We start from the raw sequence: 19976 nt of genomic DNA on the forward strand, positions 1-19976 counted from the left end.
GACTTCATAATCCCCGTTTATTAACTCTTTGGAGATGGTGGACAGGCATCTATATCCTCCTAAAGGTTTGTTTGGCTGGCACTTTAGAAGATGCCAATATTTTATTAATACATAAATACAAAAGAGCAGTTTCAATATGACTAAGTGCTCAGGCCTATGCATGCCCCTTATGGCTGAACCTCTGAGTCAGGTGTGGTGTTACACTTAGCTCAGGTGACTCCAGTATGGTGGGGGTTGACAGCTCCTATGCCATGCCCACAGGGTTACAATGATGAGTGCCATAGAAGTTCCTACAGTGTAAAGTTTTGTTCAGCAGAACAGGGGACAGAATTTCCCATTCCCTTTGTTTCCACACAAAGGGTGGTTTCCTCTGCTGTGTTTCGTGAAGTGGGTGGAGCTATCTACCTGCAACCAGGAAATAAAGAGGCAGTTAGTGAGACAGTAGGGGATTAAGAATTTTAAAAATGTTGAGACCAAGATTGATCTGATCATTGGGGTGACCTTTCTTAATAATAGAAGTAATATATAATATAGCAACCCTTTAGATTAGCATATCTAGCCTCATCCGCTGCTATGCACTACTTATGAATTCCTCCTAAAATTGTCTTTTGGGCTGGAACTTATGCTGCTGCTTCTCTGCCCGGAAATAATTTAAAACAGAACTGAAAATCTGTTGAATTTATTACCAGAGTGTTTGTGGGGGGATGGGTAAAGTAAGGGGTGCCTCCTACTCTTGACTGTTTCACTTATGGTCCTTTACTTTGCTGTTGCTGCCAAAGAGAGACCCACCGAAGCAGATTTCCCTTTTATAGGCAGATAATTGACTGGCTTCTGAGGTTAAATGCAGCAAAGTATCGTTGCAGGGCTAATATTAGCGTCTTTCTAATGAAATGGTGTCACAAACAAAGCTCGCTATTGTGAGGATTGCTGACTAGAACTTATATACATTCATTGGGTTTATTAACCTGGGCACCCCAAGGGAGGATTTTGGTGCCCAAGTGCAAGAGGGGAGTGGAAGCCTCTTATTTAATAGGTGATCTCTTTGTCACTAGGTAAAGGGAGTGTTTTTAAAATGCCTTATGTAAAAGCGATACAAGATTGACATGGCTATGAAAGCAACCAAGACAAGGCAGAAGCTCAGTACAGTGTGTCCATATCCTGCGTTTTAGTGGCAGGGGGAATGGGGTTTGGTGGAGGAGGCGTGGAGGGAGGATAACGGTTCTTTCTTCACGTTCAAACAATGGAAACATTTTTAACTTGCTCAGGCACATAGCAGAAGCTGAAGGCACCTAGATATATGTAGATAATGGATTCTATAAGGAAATAGTAGAGAACTGGCACCATTTTCGAGATAATCTGTGGAATAGGCCCTTCTTTATACTAAAGGAGTAGGCAGTTAAGATACTGCCCACCAATACGTAGCCGACTGATTCAGAGGACCATTATTAAAGTATTCCTGGATTCCAGTAGTGATTTTACTTAAAATCTGTTTATTTTAGATACTTACCTGGCCTCCACAGTGCCTCCCACTCTTCAGTGTATTTATTTTCACAGCCTTCCCATGAGGTAGGGGGAAGTGCAGTTATTCCCATTTTATAGATAGGGAGCCAAGGACATGGAGACAGAGACTTTCCCCCAGGTCACACAGGGTCTCTGGAGCAAAGAACTGAGCATGGGTCTCCTCTGAGTCCTAAGCTCGCATCCTGACCATCTATCCACTCTAAGTCCTTTACTGCAGTGGAATATTTTATTGAGGAACTTGCATTGACTGAAATGTTTGTGTATTTCTGTGTACCCTTGTGATTTTCTATGTATCTTCGTGATCATCTCTGGTTGCTGATTTCAAGGGGTTATGTTTTACTATAGACCAGGGGCTCTCAACCTGTTTACCATTGTGGGCTGCGTATGCAGCTGTCTGTGTTGTGTGCCGAATCCATGCAATATATATACTACTTCTATGACCCTGAGGATGTGACATGGGCCGCAGCTGTGTGCTGATTGTGCTGCGGTTGAGAACCATTGCTATGGACTGTGGCCAGAAGGACAAAAGAACTTGGAGCCTCTTACTAAAAGTCTTTCATTTGACGTTTCACAGCTAGTTTCATTCTAGTGCATGAGGAGAGCAGTCTGCTACTCATATTCTTAGGGAATTACAGTAACTTCCATGGTTAATTGCCAGTTTGAAAATGTCCTGGCTTCTGAGTGTGACTAGCTGGGAAATGTTACTATATACTAGATCAGGGGTTCCCAGACTGCGGGTACGTGAGACATCTCGGAGACGGGGGTACACGGGATAAATTGTGTAATGGTGGGTTTTATTAATTTTATTTTTTGCATTTTCATAATAGGCTACTCAGACAAAGCTTAAAACTCTGGGAATTTGTTATATAAAATATGGTAGTTAATTTACTTCAAGATGTACTTATGAGAACACAGATACAGAGATGCTGACGTACAAAGTCCTCACCTCCAGTCACCGTACATTTGCCCAGCAACTGTGCAATCTAACTGAGCTCAGAACTTTAGTTTTTTTCAGTTGTATACGTTGCACTATATCTGCACATAACAGTGAAATATGGACAGATGGCTAAAGACAGGTAGCGTTAAGAAGAACGCACAAAGTATCAGTGATGAGAAGGGTAGGGGTACATGGTAGATCTGAAAAGGGGGTACACCATAAGAAAAGTTTGGGAACCTCAGTACTGGATCCTTATTTAACCCCTTGGGGGGTAGAGAAATGGTTGTTTTTCCACTAGTGTTGAGGACAGAAGCCATGGATCCAATCAGTTCTGTTTATTCTGTAAAAAGATGACAGCAACCAGGGAACACAAAGCTGTAACCTTGTCTCATCTGTGGGGAAAAATTAACTATCCTAAATACAGCAAACACTATTTCTTCTTAGCCACTTCAAAGGATAGAGAACGAAGTAGAACTGCTTGGAGAACACCTTCCAGTAGGAGGTTTTACCTATCCTCCCTCAGCCCATCCACCAACATTGACTCCCTCAGCCCCTCTCCAGTTCTTAACGCACGACCCTTTACACCAGGAGGTGTCCTTTGGAGTAGTAAGTATTGCTTTCAGCACTTCCCTCTTCCTCATGCTATGCTTCTCAATTCATCAATACCCTGGCATGGTTGTTATTGTACATCACAACTATTTTATTTAAAAATAAAATCGGATTACTGGGTAGAATTTTGTTAGAGGCTGTCACTGCATAATGAGATTTGTTTAATCTCCATGTCTAAACAAGTCAAAGGTAATGTACTAGTGACATCATTTAATGGTTTCTGATAAACGTTACCTGTAGAGAGCCTGTCATGCCAGTTGCTTAGAAAAGGTTTTCTGTTCCAGCACAATCTGCTACTTCTACTACACAACCATAGTGTTGAAATGCTGCACTTGTTTTGTAATGAATTTTTATGACACTTAGGGTATGTCTGCACTGCAGTTGGGAGTGTGCTTCCCACCTGGGGTAGGTAGACACATGCTAACATGCTTAAAATAGCAGTGCAGTTGGGGTAGTCCGGGCAACGGCTTGAACTCACTGCCTGAGTATGTACCCAGGTGCTCCAGATGGATTTGTACTCTGATGGTTAACCTGAGCTGTTGGGTATGCTGCCGTGGTTACACTGCTGTTTTTAGCATATTAGTTCAAGTAGAACTAGCATGTGTCTATCTGCCTAAGCTGGGAAGCACACTCCCAGCTGCAGTGAAGACATGCCCTAATTGGTTGAGTTGGGTATGGACATGTTCCACAACAGGGTGGACAAAAAGCATTTTTAAGTTAAATCATGTTGCTAGTTCATTACTTCCCATTTTATCCTCTTGAATTGCTGCTGTCAGTCATCTTATGCTTGTTTGTTTAGTTTTCTGGTTGTTAGGTAAAATCTGAAATTCTTTAAAGATTTTTTTTCTGCTAAGAAATTTCACGCTTAAAATGCTTACCTATACAGAAAAAGGCAAGTCCATGGCCTCGTTAATATCTTTATTCTGAGACCAAGTCAAACACTAAATTGGTAAGCAAATAGTCCATGCTACATTCACAACCACTCCCATCTTCCAATACGTTGAACATCCAGTAGTTAAGAAAGCTGAAATGTTTTGGCCAAGTTATACTCCTCTGTCAGGGTTTGTAGTCTGAAGTCAATCGGAGTTGTGTTCTTAAGTCACGTAGATGCTTTTGAAAACCTTGCTCTTGGGTGCCTAAAATGGGCTTAGTAGCCTAATTGTACTAATTTTGAAAGTTTGGCCTTTGTGTATAAAACGTTCACTATCACTTTGTTAATGTATTGAAAGTGTAAATAATTTTTCACTGTTAGCACTGAGCAGTTTTGTTTTGAAATAACATTTTAATAAAAACACAATTTTAACCCCAGATCCTGCAACCATGTCTGCACATATTTATCTTTAAGCACATAAGTAGTTTCACTGAGGTCAAAGGACTATTCATTAAAGTTACATATTTTTGTAAGTGTTTGCAGCATCAGGGCCTTCATTTTCAGTATCTTTTTTACCTATATTGCCTTGATTTAATTTACTCCACCCTGTTGCCCATGCTACTTCATTTATGTGTGTTGGCGGGAAATAGGGTTTTCTCAAGTACAAAGTTCAGCTTTTAAAAGTTGAGGAGGGATGGGAGCAGGATGAGTGTTTTTCGGTTAGCAAATTATAGAAATATCAGTTCTCCATGAGACTTTAGATTTGTTGATTTGTACTATTTGGGACAGGGAAGAGTAACCTTTGAAGCTTTATGAAATGATAAATGACTCCTAAATGTTAAAATTTATCCAGTATTTTTCATACTGATCTATTGAAAAGTTAAAGTTTGATGCTACTTATGTGAAATAGAAAAGAAAATGAAGTATTAAAAAGTAATTAGTCAATGGTGAATGGCTCCATTTCTGATTTTCTGGTATGCATTGACTTAGAAATAAGAGTAAATGAAGACACACAACCCATTTTGATAGTGTTGGTACTTGTACTTGGTACTAGGGAATAAAATTAAGGCTTATTGTTTTGGAGTAGAAGTCAAGTATTTAAGGTGAAGTATTTGTGGGAAAGAATGAGAGATTGCTATTATGTGTCAGTGTGTCAATTTATTGTCATAAATTTTGGGTTTTATGTATGCATATATATTTATATCACTTGTTTTAAATTTCTCAATTTAAAAAAGGAAGATCAGGTATTTTTAGGGGCCCTCTACTAACTGTAGTTCATTTGCATGGATGGCACAAACATGAAGGATGACTGACAAGGTGCCATCAAAATCCTTCCGTGATCTTTCCCTTCAATAAATAAATTATTCAATACTCTTTAAATGTCACTTCAAAATAAGTGGCAAAATTTTACCATGTATGCCCCCATTTTAATAGGCAGAGTCAAAAATGTTTGTACAATGATACCGAGGACTAGCCTACTCTCACTCCCATTTGGGAATAAACTATACTATAAGTAGGGGCCTACTAAATTCACTGCTGTGAAAAACACATCACCACCGACTGTGAATCTGATCTCCCCTGTGAAATTTGACTATTGGAGGGGAAGCACAGGGCTCCAGCTGCTAGTCCTGGCCAGGCTGGGGAGGGACAGGACTTCCTCTTCCCCTGCAGGGGCTGCTTCAGGAGCTGGGTCAGACCCACCTCTGGGAACGTCCACTGCCTGCAGGAAACCCCTTGGCTTCTGGTTGGGACAGCCCCTGACCCGGACAGGAGGCTACAGATCCAGCTGTTAGCCCCTGACCCAGACAGGAGGCTACAGATCCAGCTGTTAGCCCCTGACCCGGGTGTGAAGCTGCAGGTTGAGCTGTCAGCCCCCAACTGGTAACCCACCCTTCACATACCTTGGACCCTCACTTCTGCGCTGCTGCTGGCAGTGGCACTGGCCTTATAGCTTGGCACCTGGCAGGCTGCCCAGCTATGAAGGCAGTGCCCCTGCCAGCAGCAGCGCAGAACAAGGGGTGGGAATCCCACAACCCCCTACAATAGCACTGCAACTTCCCACCCCCACCCCACCCTCCTTTCGGGTGGGGAAGCCCATAGTTACAACACTGAATTTCAGATGTAAACATCTGAAACAGTGAAGTTGACTATTTTTAAAACGCTATGACTGAAATTTACCAAAATGGACCATGAATTTGGTAGGGCCCTAGCTGTAAGGAAACTCTATACTAGTATAACTGTGTCCACACTAAGGCTTGTGCCAGGGTAACCATATCAGTAGGTCGTAAGATCACAACTCTAACCAAGTTTCAGAGGGGTAGCTGTGTTAGTCTGTATCAGCAAAAACAACAAGGAGTCCGTGTGGCACCTTAGAGACTAACCAAAATAGTTATTCTAGTACTAACCCGGTTTTTAGACCAGGCCTAAGAAGGATTTTAAAGACTATTTTGCATGGGTTACCTGTGTACGTTGTATATCTCAGCCATTTCACACAGAATGGTGGAAGCTGCATAATTAGGAATCCTTGTCTTAACAAAATTGTTTGTGTTTGAATAAACATTTTAATTTTATTTGGTAATGCGTTTTAAAAATCAGTTCTAATAGTCCAAATTTCAGTTAATTTAAATATACTAGTAAACTGTGCAAGAAAATACTGAAGCTTTTCTTCCTCCTCACAGCCTTATCCACCCTTTATGCCTCGAAGACTCACAGGGCGCAGTAGATATCGATCCCAGCAGCCAATACCACCACCCCCTTATCATCCCAGCCTGTTACCATATGTGCTGTAAGTTTTGTGCAGCTTTTTGTAGCTTGTTAAATAACGTTTTTAATGTATTTTCATTTTTAAATGGTCCCTTTAACATAGGCCTTATCCTGTCCTCAGCCCAACACTGTTCCCTTTCAGGCATAGCACATAGCAACACCTGTCCTTAGTTTGCCTCAGCCTTCCCATGGTAAGGGGCTTTTTTCGGTTGTTTTTAAGTTCCTTACATGTTTACCTTTCATGTCCAAATTTCCCACATTTGGGCTTTGCCCACAAGCAAAAACAGTTGAGCCACTTTCAAGGATGAACAGAGTCAAACACTTGCTATTATATTTTTTTTAAGTGTTTGCATCCTCTTGCGAACAGCGCTAGCACTTCAACAAGCAAATGGTAGAAACGTGAAATTGGGCGGGGACATAGTCCCAGAGTCACTCATGGGTCTCTTCCTGATCCTGTGGAAGGGTATTGAGAGTTGGTCCATCTGTAACAGTATGTAAAATATACTTGTATGCTAGGCTTTTGTATTTATTTTTTGTTACGCGGGTACAGATTACGTTCTGAAATGTCCTTACAATGGGATAAAAACTTAAGTGTTTATACTCAATTCAAATCCAACAGTCTTTATTCAGGGATAAATTGCTTTACTTAGTTTGAAACAGTTTTATTGAAAAACAATGGAACATTACATGCTGTTACTTTTTCTTATTGACTGAACTGCTAATCTGTTGTAGATGCTGAATTTCTGTCCTGAATCCAATCAGCCATTTCTTTAAGAGGGTGGGGAAGAAACAAAATTCAGGGATTATGATGGGCCTACAAAACTGGGTAGGGCTCCTTTCTGCTGGAATCAGGTGGACGAAAAGTCAGATTCCACGTGCTTTGTTTGTTCTGTGGATGCTGCGTCTATTTTTGAGCTGAACATAAAATGTTTGGAAAGAGAAGATGAATATTTGTATTCCTCCCTATGTCTGAAAGACAGCATTGAAAAAGAGCTCATCGAGTTTCAAGTCTTTTGTTGGATTCCCAAACCTCCAGTTTCTTTCACTATGTGCACTCTGCGGTGCCAGACTCTGCTAAATTGCATTTGAATAAATGATCCAATGAAATTGCGAAGCTTTAGATCACATGTTCTTGTCAGAACTTCCCCAGATGCTGTGCCCTCCTGACTTCCCCATCCCTGGTGACTTAGCAAAGTCGAGAGACTGCTGTTGTCTGTCTGAGCCCAATGAGACCACATTTATAGTGCTCTAGAAATCTTAACTTGTGAATTTCCCTACTCTCTGCTGTAAGTTTTAAACTATAATGATGAATTTTCTTAATTTTTGGCATATATATTGCTTGTTTTTAATTTAAAAAAAGAAAATATTAAGAACAGAAAAATGAACACCCCAAGCTTGATTTCATTTCCCAGATGCAGAAACCCCTCTGTCTTCTCCCTGGGCTAAATTCCTGTAATATACACATGTATTTGTGAATGTGCAGTGGGATCTACTCTCAAAATGTGCAAATGAACCAACTTGCACACTTATTTACATGTATTTGTGTATTAGAGAACTTAGGCTTTTTGCATTGCAGAGCCACATCAAGTTTGGGGTTACTTGTCTTTGGTCTTTTTTTTTCTTTTTATCTATTTTAAAAGCTGAACAGATCGAAGCCAGACGTTCTGTTCTGAATTTTAGTTATCAATGCAATGATACTAGTTAGGAGGTAAGGTTTCTATGGGAACATTGACTCGTAGGTATCTGAGACATAACCTTATAAATAGCAATTGAAAATATTCTACTGTGTGTCTCATGTGCCATGTCTTGGAGTTAACTTTGCTGTGAGTACCTTAACTGTTGAATTGCCTGAATTCTAATCCTTTATTTAATGATTAATTTAATATTTCCATTTAATTTCTGAAGCATATTCATTTTAATAAGTGAACAAGATTACAGGTGGAGAACATTGGGCATAACTTTGCTGAAAGTTTAATTTTATGAATAGTAAATCCTATCCCTGATTGATCTTCCTGCAGATCAATGCTTCCAGTGCCACCTGCAGTTGGACCAGCTTTCAGCTTTGAGTTGGATGTGGAAGATGGAGAGGTGGAAAACTACGAGGTTGGTTTATGATGTGCAAATATGTTTGGGGAACAGTAGTTAACTTAAATGATGAATTTATATTGACTACCAATCTTTTTTTGGGGGGGGAGGGGGAGCTTTTTAATAAATGTTATGTCTGAAAATAGAATCTAGAAACACTATTTTATGCCTGTTGTATTGGATGTTAAAAGCTAAGATGTTACACTTTTTTATTTTGTTAATATTTCTTTTCAGAACTCTCCCAGACTACTAATCATTAATTGCTCAGCTTTTCATTCTAGATTTCACTTTTTTCTTGCATTTTAATTGATTTTAAAATATTTTACAGAAGTAAATGTCATGTAGTGCATTTTACATGACTTGCTAATCGATGTTAGCTTTACACATTAATGCTAATATTATAAGATGAATTCAGCTAAATGTGAAACATAATGCTTACAAAATTCCATCATGCACTTTGTTGCCTTAATATTAAGGGTACTGTCATAAGTAACAAGTATGGAAAAAACACATACCGAGAAAGTTACAGGTTAAAAATCCTAACCTTTGAAATATGGAAATAAGATGTAAAAGTTGTGAACTGGAAGCGTATATAAATATGCAAATACCATTTCAGTTGATGCATTCTCTAATACAAATATTGATTTGAAAATAAAGCAGCAAACCATCATAGGGTGTGCGCTTAGATGGCCTGTTGGTTCAGGAAGTGTACTGATAACCTAATGTACAACTTGAAGTAGCGTATTGTTGTTAGAGTACAGCTTCGTTCTTTTTAAAAGCATTCATCTATCTCAGTCCTGGCACTTGGGTTATAGTTCCTCCCAGCTAGCAGATGGACAGTGATATGTCTTAAGCTTTTCCTTTCTCTTCCCTCCCTTTCCTCCCTGCTCTCCCCCAGTTCCCTGAGCTTAGAAACCCACTTCTCCCTTTTTCTGTTCCCCAGGAACCTCGCTGCCTAATTAGTAACAGATGGTGGCCAGACAGCTACTTTAAGTTTTCGGCGACTTATTGAAACAGTCAGGCTGCAACTCTAGTGAAGGCTTTTGTTTGCTGCTTTTTTTTTTTTTCCCCAACAGAAAGTGAGAGTTGAAAGGGCAGCTGTGCTGAGGGGGAGAAGTGAGAGGGCAGTTAAAAGTTGTTTTCCCCTCATCTGCCTCTCCTTTCCAGCTCTTCCCACTGCCTGCCTCTCCTTTCCCTTGATCCATCCATCACCTCTGTTCTGCGTGCTGGCAGTGGTGCAGTATTTCCAGTTTGATATGTGCGAGCTCCACTGGAGCCGTTGCCGTGCCAGTTAAGAGATTGGATGATCTTGTGGTTAAGACAGTAGGCTGGACTCAGGAGATCCAGATTCAGCTTTCACTTCTGCCACATACTGCCTTTGTGAACAACTCACCTAATTTCTCTGTGCCTCAGTTACCCTGTTTGTGAAGCTGAGTTTGCTGCTTCCTCTCCTCCCAAGGGTATTGAAGATAAATCATTTACACGGGAGAAGTGAAGTGTTCTGATATTGTGCTCCATAGCAAAGCCTATACATGAATAAAAATATTCATAGAATCATAGAATATCAGGGTTGGAAGGGACCTCAGGAGGTCATCTAGTCCAACCCCCTGCTCAAAGCAGGACCAATCCCCAATTAAATCATCCCAGCCAGGGCTTTGTCAAGCCTGACCTTAAAAACTTCTAAGGAAGGAGATTCCACCACCTCCCTAGGTAACGCATTCCGGTGTTTCACCACCCTCCTAGTGAAAAAGTTTTTCCTAATATCCAACCTAAATCTCCCCCACTGCAACTTGAGACCATTACTCCTTGTTCTGTCATCAGCTACCACTGAGAACAGTCTAGATCCATCCTCTTTGGAACCCCCTTTCAGGTAGTTGAAAGCAGCTATCAAATCCCCCCTCATTCTTCTCTTCCATATACTAAACATAACCCCGGTTCCCTCAGCTTCTCCTCATAAGTCATGTGTTCCAGTCCCGTAATCATTTTTGTTGCCCTCCGCTGGACTCTTTCCAATTTTTCCACATCCTTCTTGTAGTGTGGGGCCCAAAACTGGACACAGTACTCCAAATGAGGCCTCACCAGTGTTGAATAGAGGGGAACGATCACGTCCCTCGATCTGCTGGCAATGCCCCTACTTATACATCCCAAAATGCCATGGGCCTTCTTGGCAACAAGGGCACACTGTTGACTCATATCCAGCTTCTCGTCCACTGTAACCCCTAGGTCCTTTTCTGCAGAACTGCTGCCGAGCCATTCGGTCCCTAGTCTGTAGCAGTGCATGGGATTCTTCCGTCCTAAGTGCAGGACTCTGCACTTCTCCTTGTTGAACCTCATCAGATTTCTTTTGTCCCAATCCTCTAATTTGTCTAGGTCCCTCTGTATCCTATCCCTACCCTCCAGCGTATCTACCTCTCCTCCCAGTTTAGTGTCATCTGCAAACTTGCTGAGGGTGCAATCCACACCTTCCTCCAGATCATTAATGAAGATATTGAACAAAACCGGCCCCAAGACCGACCCTTGGGGCACTCCACTTGATACTGGCTGCCAACTAGACATGGAGCCATTGATCACTACCCGTTGAGCCCGACAATCTAGCCAGCTTTCTATCCACCTTACAGTCCATTCATCCAGCCCATACTTCTTTAACTTGCTGGCAAGAATACTGTGGGAGACTGTGTCAAAAGCTTTGCGAAAATCAAGGAAGAACACGTCCACTGCTTTCCCCTCATCCACAGAACCAGTTATCTCGTCATAGAAGGCAGTTAGATTAGTCAGGCATGACTTGCCCTTGGTGAATCCATGCTGACTGTTCCTGATCACTTTCCTTTCCTCTAAGTGCTTCAGAATTGATTCCTTGAGGACCTGCTCCATGATTTTTCCAGGGACTGAGGTGAGGCTGACTGGCCTGTAGTTCCCAGGATCCTCCTTCTTCCCTTTTTTAAAGATGGGCACTACATTAGCCTTTTTCCAGTCGTCCGGGACTTCCCCCGATCGCCATGAGTTTTCAAAGATAATGGCCAATGGCTCTGCAATCACATCCGCCAACTCCTTTGGCACTCTTGGATGCAACGCATCCGGCCCCATGGACTTGTGCACGTCCAGCTTTTCTAAATAGTCCCGAACCACTTCTTTCTCCACAGAGGGCTGGTCACCTCCTCTCCATGCTGTGCTGCCCAGTGCAGTAGTCTGGGAGCTGACCTTGTTCGTGAAGACAGAGGCAAAAAAAGCATTGAGTACATTAGCTTTTTCCACATCCTCTGTCACTAGGTTGCCTCCCTCATTCAGTAAGGGGCCCACACTTTCCTTGACTTTCTTCTTGTTGCTAACATACGTGAAGAAACCCTTCTTGTTACTCTTAACATCTCTTGCTAGCTGCAACTCCAGGTGTGATTTGGCCTTCCTGATTTCACTCCTGCATGCCCAAGCAATATTTTTATACTCATCCCTGGTCATTTGTCCAATCTTCCACTTCTTGTAAGCTTCTTTTTTGTGTTTAAGATCAGCAAAGATTTCACTGTTAAGCCAAGCTGGTTGCCTGCCATATTTACTATTCTTTCCACACATCGGGATGGTTTGTCCCTGTAACCTCAATAAGGATTCTTTAAAATCTTTACTGAAAGAGTCTGCCCAGTTCAGTGTGACTTCATCATTCCTTGGAAGCTCAGCACATAATCTCCAGACCTGAACGCAGCTAGGCAAGAAGTGGGAGCCAGAGGTGTTGTCCCTTAAAACTATAGGTCAACCAGGTAGCAATATGCAGTCAGGTTGGGCAACTGTTTCCTCTGATTATTCATACTATTATTTCAGTTTTTTTCTGTCTAAAACAAAATATTTATCATTCTGTGAGCGCAGATGCAGGATGGATTAAGAACTGGGTCGTGAAGATTTAGATAACCCAAACAGAGCTTTGTTATACAGTTCAAAAAGTACTTACCTGGGAGCAAACTCTGGAAGGAATGTTTTCCAAGAGCCTGTAATATAAGGGAAGGGGAGATAAAGATTCTCAATCCCTCTTGCTAGAACTTTGGATGAAACTGTATGGTGGGATAGTGATAACACTTTATGTCAAAAAAAAATAAATTGCAATTGTAGGGGAGCTGGAGCTCCTTTGAACAATGAGTGTAAAAAGCACAAACTCCTCTTTCTGCAGGCACTGCTGAATTTGGCAGAACGATTGGGAGAAGCCAAACCGCGAGGACTGACGAAAGCAGACATTGAACAGCTTCCATCTTACCGGTTCAATCCAAACAACCACCAGTCAGAACAGACTTTGTAAGTGCATTGCTTTGGCCTCTCAGTTTAAAATGCATTATCGGTTATTTTGATCCTTCTAGGTTGGAGTCCATGGTAGCCAGTATTGTAAGACAGGTGCTCAAAATGCACATCAAATGGTATGTGCCTTTTTAAATTTTCCAGCCCAGATAATAATTACCCTGACTTTGGAATTTGGGATGTTTTAAGGTTTAAAATGATGAGTAGGTAAACTTGGAACAGTTTTTAAAAGTTGCTTGCTACATTAAAGGGACATCGTCAACTTGAAATTTACCCTATATCAAAAATAGTTTCAGGCACTGTCCCTACCTCTGAATGCCCTTGCCAGTTTTTGTGGTTTACACATTTTCCTATTAATCTGTTTATCTGTTCTATTTGGAAGACCACACAAACAAAAGGAGAAAATGATTATACATGGGAGGCAGTGAAAGTGACTATTCACAAAGTGCTGTCAAATATATAAAGTAAACAAACTGGAAGGAAAAAAATTGCCCTTTTTTCAGTCTTCTAGTTACAACAGTCTTGGGTATTACTTGTAATGAGAAGTAAGGAATAGATTTTCAGGTGGAAATGTGATTGTTTTTTGCTTTAAGTTGACGATGTTTCAACCATGATCTGTTTAAAAAAAAAAAAAAATGAACAGAAATATAAATTAAAGGGAGAATTTCTAAAAAGAAATAATCTGATCCAAAGTTCATACTTTTTTAAGAGGGGGGGAAAAAAAGTGGCAACTCATAATTAGCCTTTTTATATATATTAATATTTTGAAAAAACAAAAACCTATCCTAATATTAAAACTGAATGAAAAGTACTTAAGGGATTTGCACTGACTAATCTTCAGCAGCTCATTGCAAACTTTAATATTCTTATGAATCACTGTAACAAAATCTTGCTGGTGCTATTGATTGGAGTGGTGAAGATCCTGTGTGGTGGGAGCATTAGCTCTTCCCTATGCTGAGGTTTGAAGCAAAAGGTACACAGCATTGGATCAGCTTTGTTTACACTGGCACAGCCAGTCTACACTAGAGGTTTGTACCCATGCCGCTCCATCAGTGCAGCTACTCCTACTAAAAACCCCACTGCAAGCACAACCTATAAGCTGTCTGTCTATAAAATGCCAATTTGTTGTTTGAATAACAAATAACTTCAAACTCTGCAATCTTTTTTTTAGGTGCGTAGTATGCATGTGTGATTTTGAGTCAAGGCAGCTACTTAGAGTCTTACCTTGTAACCACGAGTTCCATGCCAAGTGTGTCGATAAATGGCTTAAGGTAAAAAAAAAAAAAATCTGTTTCAGTGAGAATTTATAATGGCCTAGTTTGTAGTTGTACTTATTTTCAGTTGCATTTCATCTCTTGTGTCATCTCTTATTTTTCCTTTCTGATATTTAGGCTACAAAAGCCAACAGACTGAAAGGGCTGCCTCCTTTTGCAATAGCTTTATTTTCTAATAGTTGATGAAGGGAGATTATGTGAACTCTGTATCAAAACTAGTGTCATTAAAAAACTGACATGAAGAGAATTATCTTGACCAACAAATTTAGTTCATTTTCAGTTGGACGTAACCATGCCTGTATTAATATAATTTTATGATAAAGTAGGAAAGTTTAAAGTAGAGTATGGGATTTGTGAGTAGTCCGAATACTGCTTCTGACTCTTACTTAAGCAGAATTGATATTAACTGAAAGTGAAAGTACCAAAAATCTTTCTAGCTCTTTATATAAATGTAAAGTCTGGGGGCAGGGAGAAAAATGCATAACTGGTCAAATTTCTCACCAAATTAAGGCTTTACACATGAGATAAGATATATATCTTTCAAAACAAGTTATTTTAAAAAATATAAAGAATCTAAAAGCAGGACAACACCATAAGATCAGAGATTAGGACAACACCATACAGAAGGTGCAAAGTGCGGGGTACAATTAGTTAGGTAGAAGATGATATACAGAGACAGATCTCTGCAAGCTGCATTATCCAGACCTACTGCCAGCAAGGTATTGTTTCCCATCTTGTCTCACATTTTTAGTATTTTGTTCTATATGGATTTGTTTATTCTCTATTTTAATCTTTTCCATTATATATCTCTGGTTACAGCAACCCAATGAGAGAGAGAGAAATAAATATGAAATAATCATTAGAGAATAATACAGCCACTGTCTTATATTGTATCTGTTTTAAGATGCATTTTCTTCAAAAACATGGCGCAAGTGTCTAAGCAGTCTTGTTGCTTTGCTGACAGGTGCATTCTTAGATCATACACAGCCGAACATAGAGAGAGTACTACATTGGTAGGCTTCTGAGGGTCAAGAAAACAGCTGCTTTATCATGCTTACTGCAGAAAGCTTTAGTGTGGTAGTCAGTAGTAGTCTAGTGATGAATCTACCTTCTCTTGGGTAATGAGTTCAATGCTAAACAAATGTGCATGAATAAGAGAGACTGGGATTTAGAGGCATGCTACTAGATCAGATACTCATGCTCTGAGATTGTGGAATGGGTGCCCTAAATTAAATTTAGGGCCAAACTTAACTTCAGGTAGTCTAAAGTTTTACAAAACCTAAGACCAGTAAAAATGTTTCCATACATTTATTTAAATTTCCAATGGAAACCATTTGTATGCAGTAGATGTTCTGCAATATTCTAAACCCAAACATTGCAGCATTATGATAGTGTCTGAGAACTAGAAACTGAAGTATAAATGACTAATGTTTTTAGTAGCACACTGAGAAAAATGCAAAGAATAAGGGTTGTGCCTACATTAGATGTTTTTACTCAGGCTATGTCTACACTTGCAGATGGAAATACTGCACCACTGCCAGGATGCAGAACGGAGGTGATGGATGGATCAAGGGAAAGGAGAGGCAGGCAGTGGGAAGAGCTGGAAAGGAGAGGCAGATGAGGGGAAAACAACTTTTAACTGCCCTCTCACTTCTCCCCCTCAGCACAGCTTCCCTTTCAACTCTCACTTTCTGTGGGGGAAAAAAAAAAGCAGCAAACAAAAGCCCTCACTAGAGTTGTAGCCTGACAGTTTCAATAAGTCGCCGAAAACTTAAAGTAGCTGTCTGGCCACCATCTGTTACTAATTAGGCAGCGAGGTTCTGAGGGCTTGCACATATCAGCCCTAAGAGACAACAGCAGGGAAAGCGCTGCCGTGTGTTCACGCTATCAGCTCCGAGCGCAGTGGCATGGCCACATTAGCAGCTCTTGCAACGCCACAGAGAGCAGTGCATTTTGGTAGCTATCCCAGTGTGCAAATGCCTGCAGTGTGCTTTGGAAGGGGTTTGCAATGCCTAATGGGGCAGGCACAGCATCACATGATGCAGGTTTACCAATCCCATTGTTCCAGGGCATCCTACTAGATTGCCAGCTGCTTTTTCAAATGGGGGATGGAGTGTGACAGGGAGTATGTTGTGTGTATGTGGGGGGAGAGACTCTGTTTTGGGGGCAGTGTGTCTCAGCATGCTGTCTCGTAAGTTCAGACAGCGACAGGGGGAAGGGGAAAACCCTGACATCAGACCTCACCCCTCTCTCTCTCACACGCACACACGCCTGCCTCTGCATCAGGAGCTTTCCACAGTAATGGTTTGCTTTGTGTCCCGGAGCAGATAAGCATGCCAGCTGTCAGAAACGGTGCTTTGAAAGGAGATATCTGCATGCCTGTAGGCAAGTTCAAAACAATGACGAGAGTGGCCACTTGACTTCAAGGGATTATGGGATGTTTCTGGAGGCCAATCACAGCACAGTAATGCAACACGTCGTCCACACTGACACCCCAGCGTTTCAACCAGGGTGCAGAAAGCTCTATGCGTCTCGTGGAGGTGGATTACCAGGGGCACTCCAGCCGCAGAGACCAGGCGCTCTAAGTGCCTTGCCAGTGTGGACTCCTCAGGAGTTAGGGTGCCCAGGGCTGATTTAATGTGCTCTAACTTGCAAGTGTAGACAAGGCCTCAGTGATTGACAATTAACTGGAGATACTTAACATGTTTGTAAGGGCACTCGCCATACATTCCATTCCACTCTTACCAGTCTCCATGCATTTGTAGCCTAGGCCAGATGTGTGGGAGGTGTCCACACCAGCCTTTGCAAATGTGTTAAGTACTTCAGGTTAGATGGCAATTCAAAAGTCTAGTGAAGACAAAGCCCTAAGAAAACTGTATAGTGAAAAATCAGATTTTGGAAATGTTTCCAGTAGCAATGATATAAGGTGATTTATTTACTGTAGATAGGGCCCCACCAAATTCACAGCCGTGAAAAATGCGTCAGACAGTGAAATCTGGTCTCCCCCTGTGAAATCTGGTCTTTTGTGTGCTTTTACCCTATACTATACAGATTTCAGGAGGAGACAAGCATTTCCCAAATTGGGGGTCCTGATGCAAAGGGGAGTCACGGGGGGGGGGGGGTCAAAAGGTTATTGTAGGGAGAGTTGTGGTACTGCAACTCTTACTTCTGCGCTGCTGCTGGTGGTGGTGGAGACGCTTTCAGAGCTGGGCGACTGGAGAGCGGTGGCTGCTGGCCGGGACCCCAGATCTGAAGGCCGAGCCACCGCCAGCAGCAGCACAAACGTAAGGGTGACCTGCCCGGCCAGCAGCCACCACTCTCCAGCTGCCCACCTCTGAAGGCAGCAACACCACCGGTAGCAGTGCAGAAGTACGGGTAGCAGTACTGCAGCCTCCCTACAATAACCTTTTGAGCCCGACCCCTCCCACAACTTCTTTTTGGGTCAGGATCCCTACGTTTACAACACTGTGAAATTTCAGATTTAAATAGCTGAAATCATGAAATTTACAATTTTAAAAATCCTATGACCAAAAATTGACCAAAGTGGACTGTGAATTTGGTAGGGCCCTAACTATAGATAAGGGGATTTGATGATGGTGTCCCTTAAACAACTTAAAAATCACTTCAATAGAAACTTTTGTACCTATTTTTGTTACTGGTAACATCTCAAGGTTGGTCTACGTTAGAAAAATGTTACTAGTCAGTGTTGGTTAGGACTGTGATTTTTTTTTAATTATTATTATTATTATTATTATTTAAACCAGTCATTCTACTGGTATAGGCCTGAATATGGATGCAATTATACTGGTATAAAGATGTCTTATACCATTATAGTTTGTCACTTCCCAAACTGGAATAAGCTATACCAGTGGTATAAGCACTTTTATGCCAGTATAATTGCATCAACACAGGGTGGAGGGATGTTGTCGCTTTAACGGTTCCAATATAATTAAAGCAGCAAACCTTTCTAGGGTAGAGAAGCCCCCAGGTGGTTATAACTGGAAGAGATCAAAAATTAAATACTTTCCTTTTGTCCATTTTATATTCTGTGTGCATTTGACAGCTTTCTTTGTATGTTGTCAGTTTCACTGTGTTCTTTGAGTGATGATCCCTATTGTGTTCCACTGAGGGTTATACGCATGCACTTGGAGCCAGAGATTTTGAAAGTAGTAGTGTCCGTTGGTCCGCACATGCACCCTTGCTCTGCCTCATGGTTTCGTCCAAGGTGATAAAGGGCAGAGCGGACCAACGGCAACCCTCAGTTTTTCTCACCACCACATGGTTTGAGTTGGAGTTTCTACTGTTCTCTTGCCTCTTGTGACGCACTTGATTTAAAAAAATGGTTTTATATTGTGTATAGTTAGTATGTTACTTTTTTGTAATAATTTTAGTGTTGTTAGTAGTAGTTTTTAGGATTTTAAGGACTTTGGAACTCTGTTTTACCGGTCGCCCCCCCCCCCCTCCCCCAGCCCCCATGCCTGGTTACTGGATTATGCCAAAGATGTCGAGGTTCAAGATCTGCACCTCCTGCCCTATCTCACTTTCAACCAGTGACGAGCACCAGTGCTGCCTTTACTGCTTGGGAGAAGCCCCGGTTGCGTACAGGTGCAGTATCTGCTTCTCCTTCCCAAGCCATACCCAGGAAGGCTGGGCTCTCCGCCTCAGGAAGCACTCACGGAGGTTGTCATCAGGCTGCAGTCAGATCCAGGCCAGGGAACACCAACACTCTCCTCCCCCTCCATACACCGGCCTGAGCAATCTAGGAGTGCGCCTCCTACCGCAGAGCACTATTCTGGTTCCGCTGGTACCAGTGCTATGGACCTTGTGCTGGGGCCTAGTTGTGAGGCAAGGAAGCATGCACATAAGCATGGCAGTAAGCCTTTCTCCAGGCCCAAGTTCCAGCCATGCAGAGCTGGCATGTTCCAAGGCTCAGAAGCACAGTAAGAAGCCGCACAGAACGTCTGATCTGCCCACCGAACTGCAAACTCCTTCCAGGTCAGCACTGCCAAAGTCAAGGGAGCCTTCGGTTCCTAGGCGGTTCTCCTTTTCAACTCCCATTCTGGCTCTGGTTCCGACTGCAGAGAGCGTGTCACTGACACTGGGGAGACTCGAGTCTGCCCCCGAGTCTCATGAACTCTTGCTTTGGCAGAGGTGAGGTCTCCACACCTTCAAGTGCCATTCCCTCCTAGGAGAGTATGCTTCCTCACATTAGACTGGCCTCTTTCAGGCCATGTTCCCGCCTACTCCTCAACAGCTCCTGCGGTTCCAACAGCACCGTCATTTGAACCGGGCTCTGACTTCTCTGCGTCAGAGAACTCGGACAGAAAGCAGGGTCCGCCCCTCCTCTATCATCTGTATGCCTACCCTAAGGTCCCGCTGACTCAACGGCAATACCCTCCCTTTGCCCAGCCCTGGTGTCACTGGTATCCCACTCCTAGGGACTGTACACAACAACCACTGGATCCACCTGTTGGCCATACTGGGGGTGGGCAACAGTATCTGCCATTGGAATCTTCCCATTCTGCTTGTGAGGAGTCTCCAATCTCGCCCCTTTGATAGTCATCGAGCAGGTGTTCAGAACAACTATTGGAGGATGCACCACTTAGTCCAACTCCAACGGTACTGTCGGAACTGGAGTGATTCC

General features: G+C 42.1%; 1 protein-coding gene across 1 annotated transcript in view; it reads left to right on the forward strand.

Annotated features, from left to right (window-relative positions):
* The window catches only part of RNF38 (ring finger protein 38), a 191195-nt gene that overhangs the window by 161736 nt on the left and 9483 nt on the right, over positions 1–19976 (forward strand). Inside the window, 5 exon segments of the mRNA XM_037902208.2 lie at positions 2903–3064; positions 6617–6723; positions 8720–8804; positions 12937–13058; positions 14230–14329. Of these exon segments, the coding sequence (XP_037758136.1) occupies positions 2903–3064; positions 6617–6723; positions 8720–8804; positions 12937–13058; positions 14230–14329 (576 nt within the window).

The sequence above is a fragment of the Chelonia mydas genome, chromosome 5 (assembly GCF_015237465.2).
Source record: "Chelonia mydas isolate rCheMyd1 chromosome 5, rCheMyd1.pri.v2, whole genome shotgun sequence".
Taxonomy (NCBI): domain Eukaryota; kingdom Metazoa; phylum Chordata; order Testudines; family Cheloniidae; genus Chelonia; species Chelonia mydas.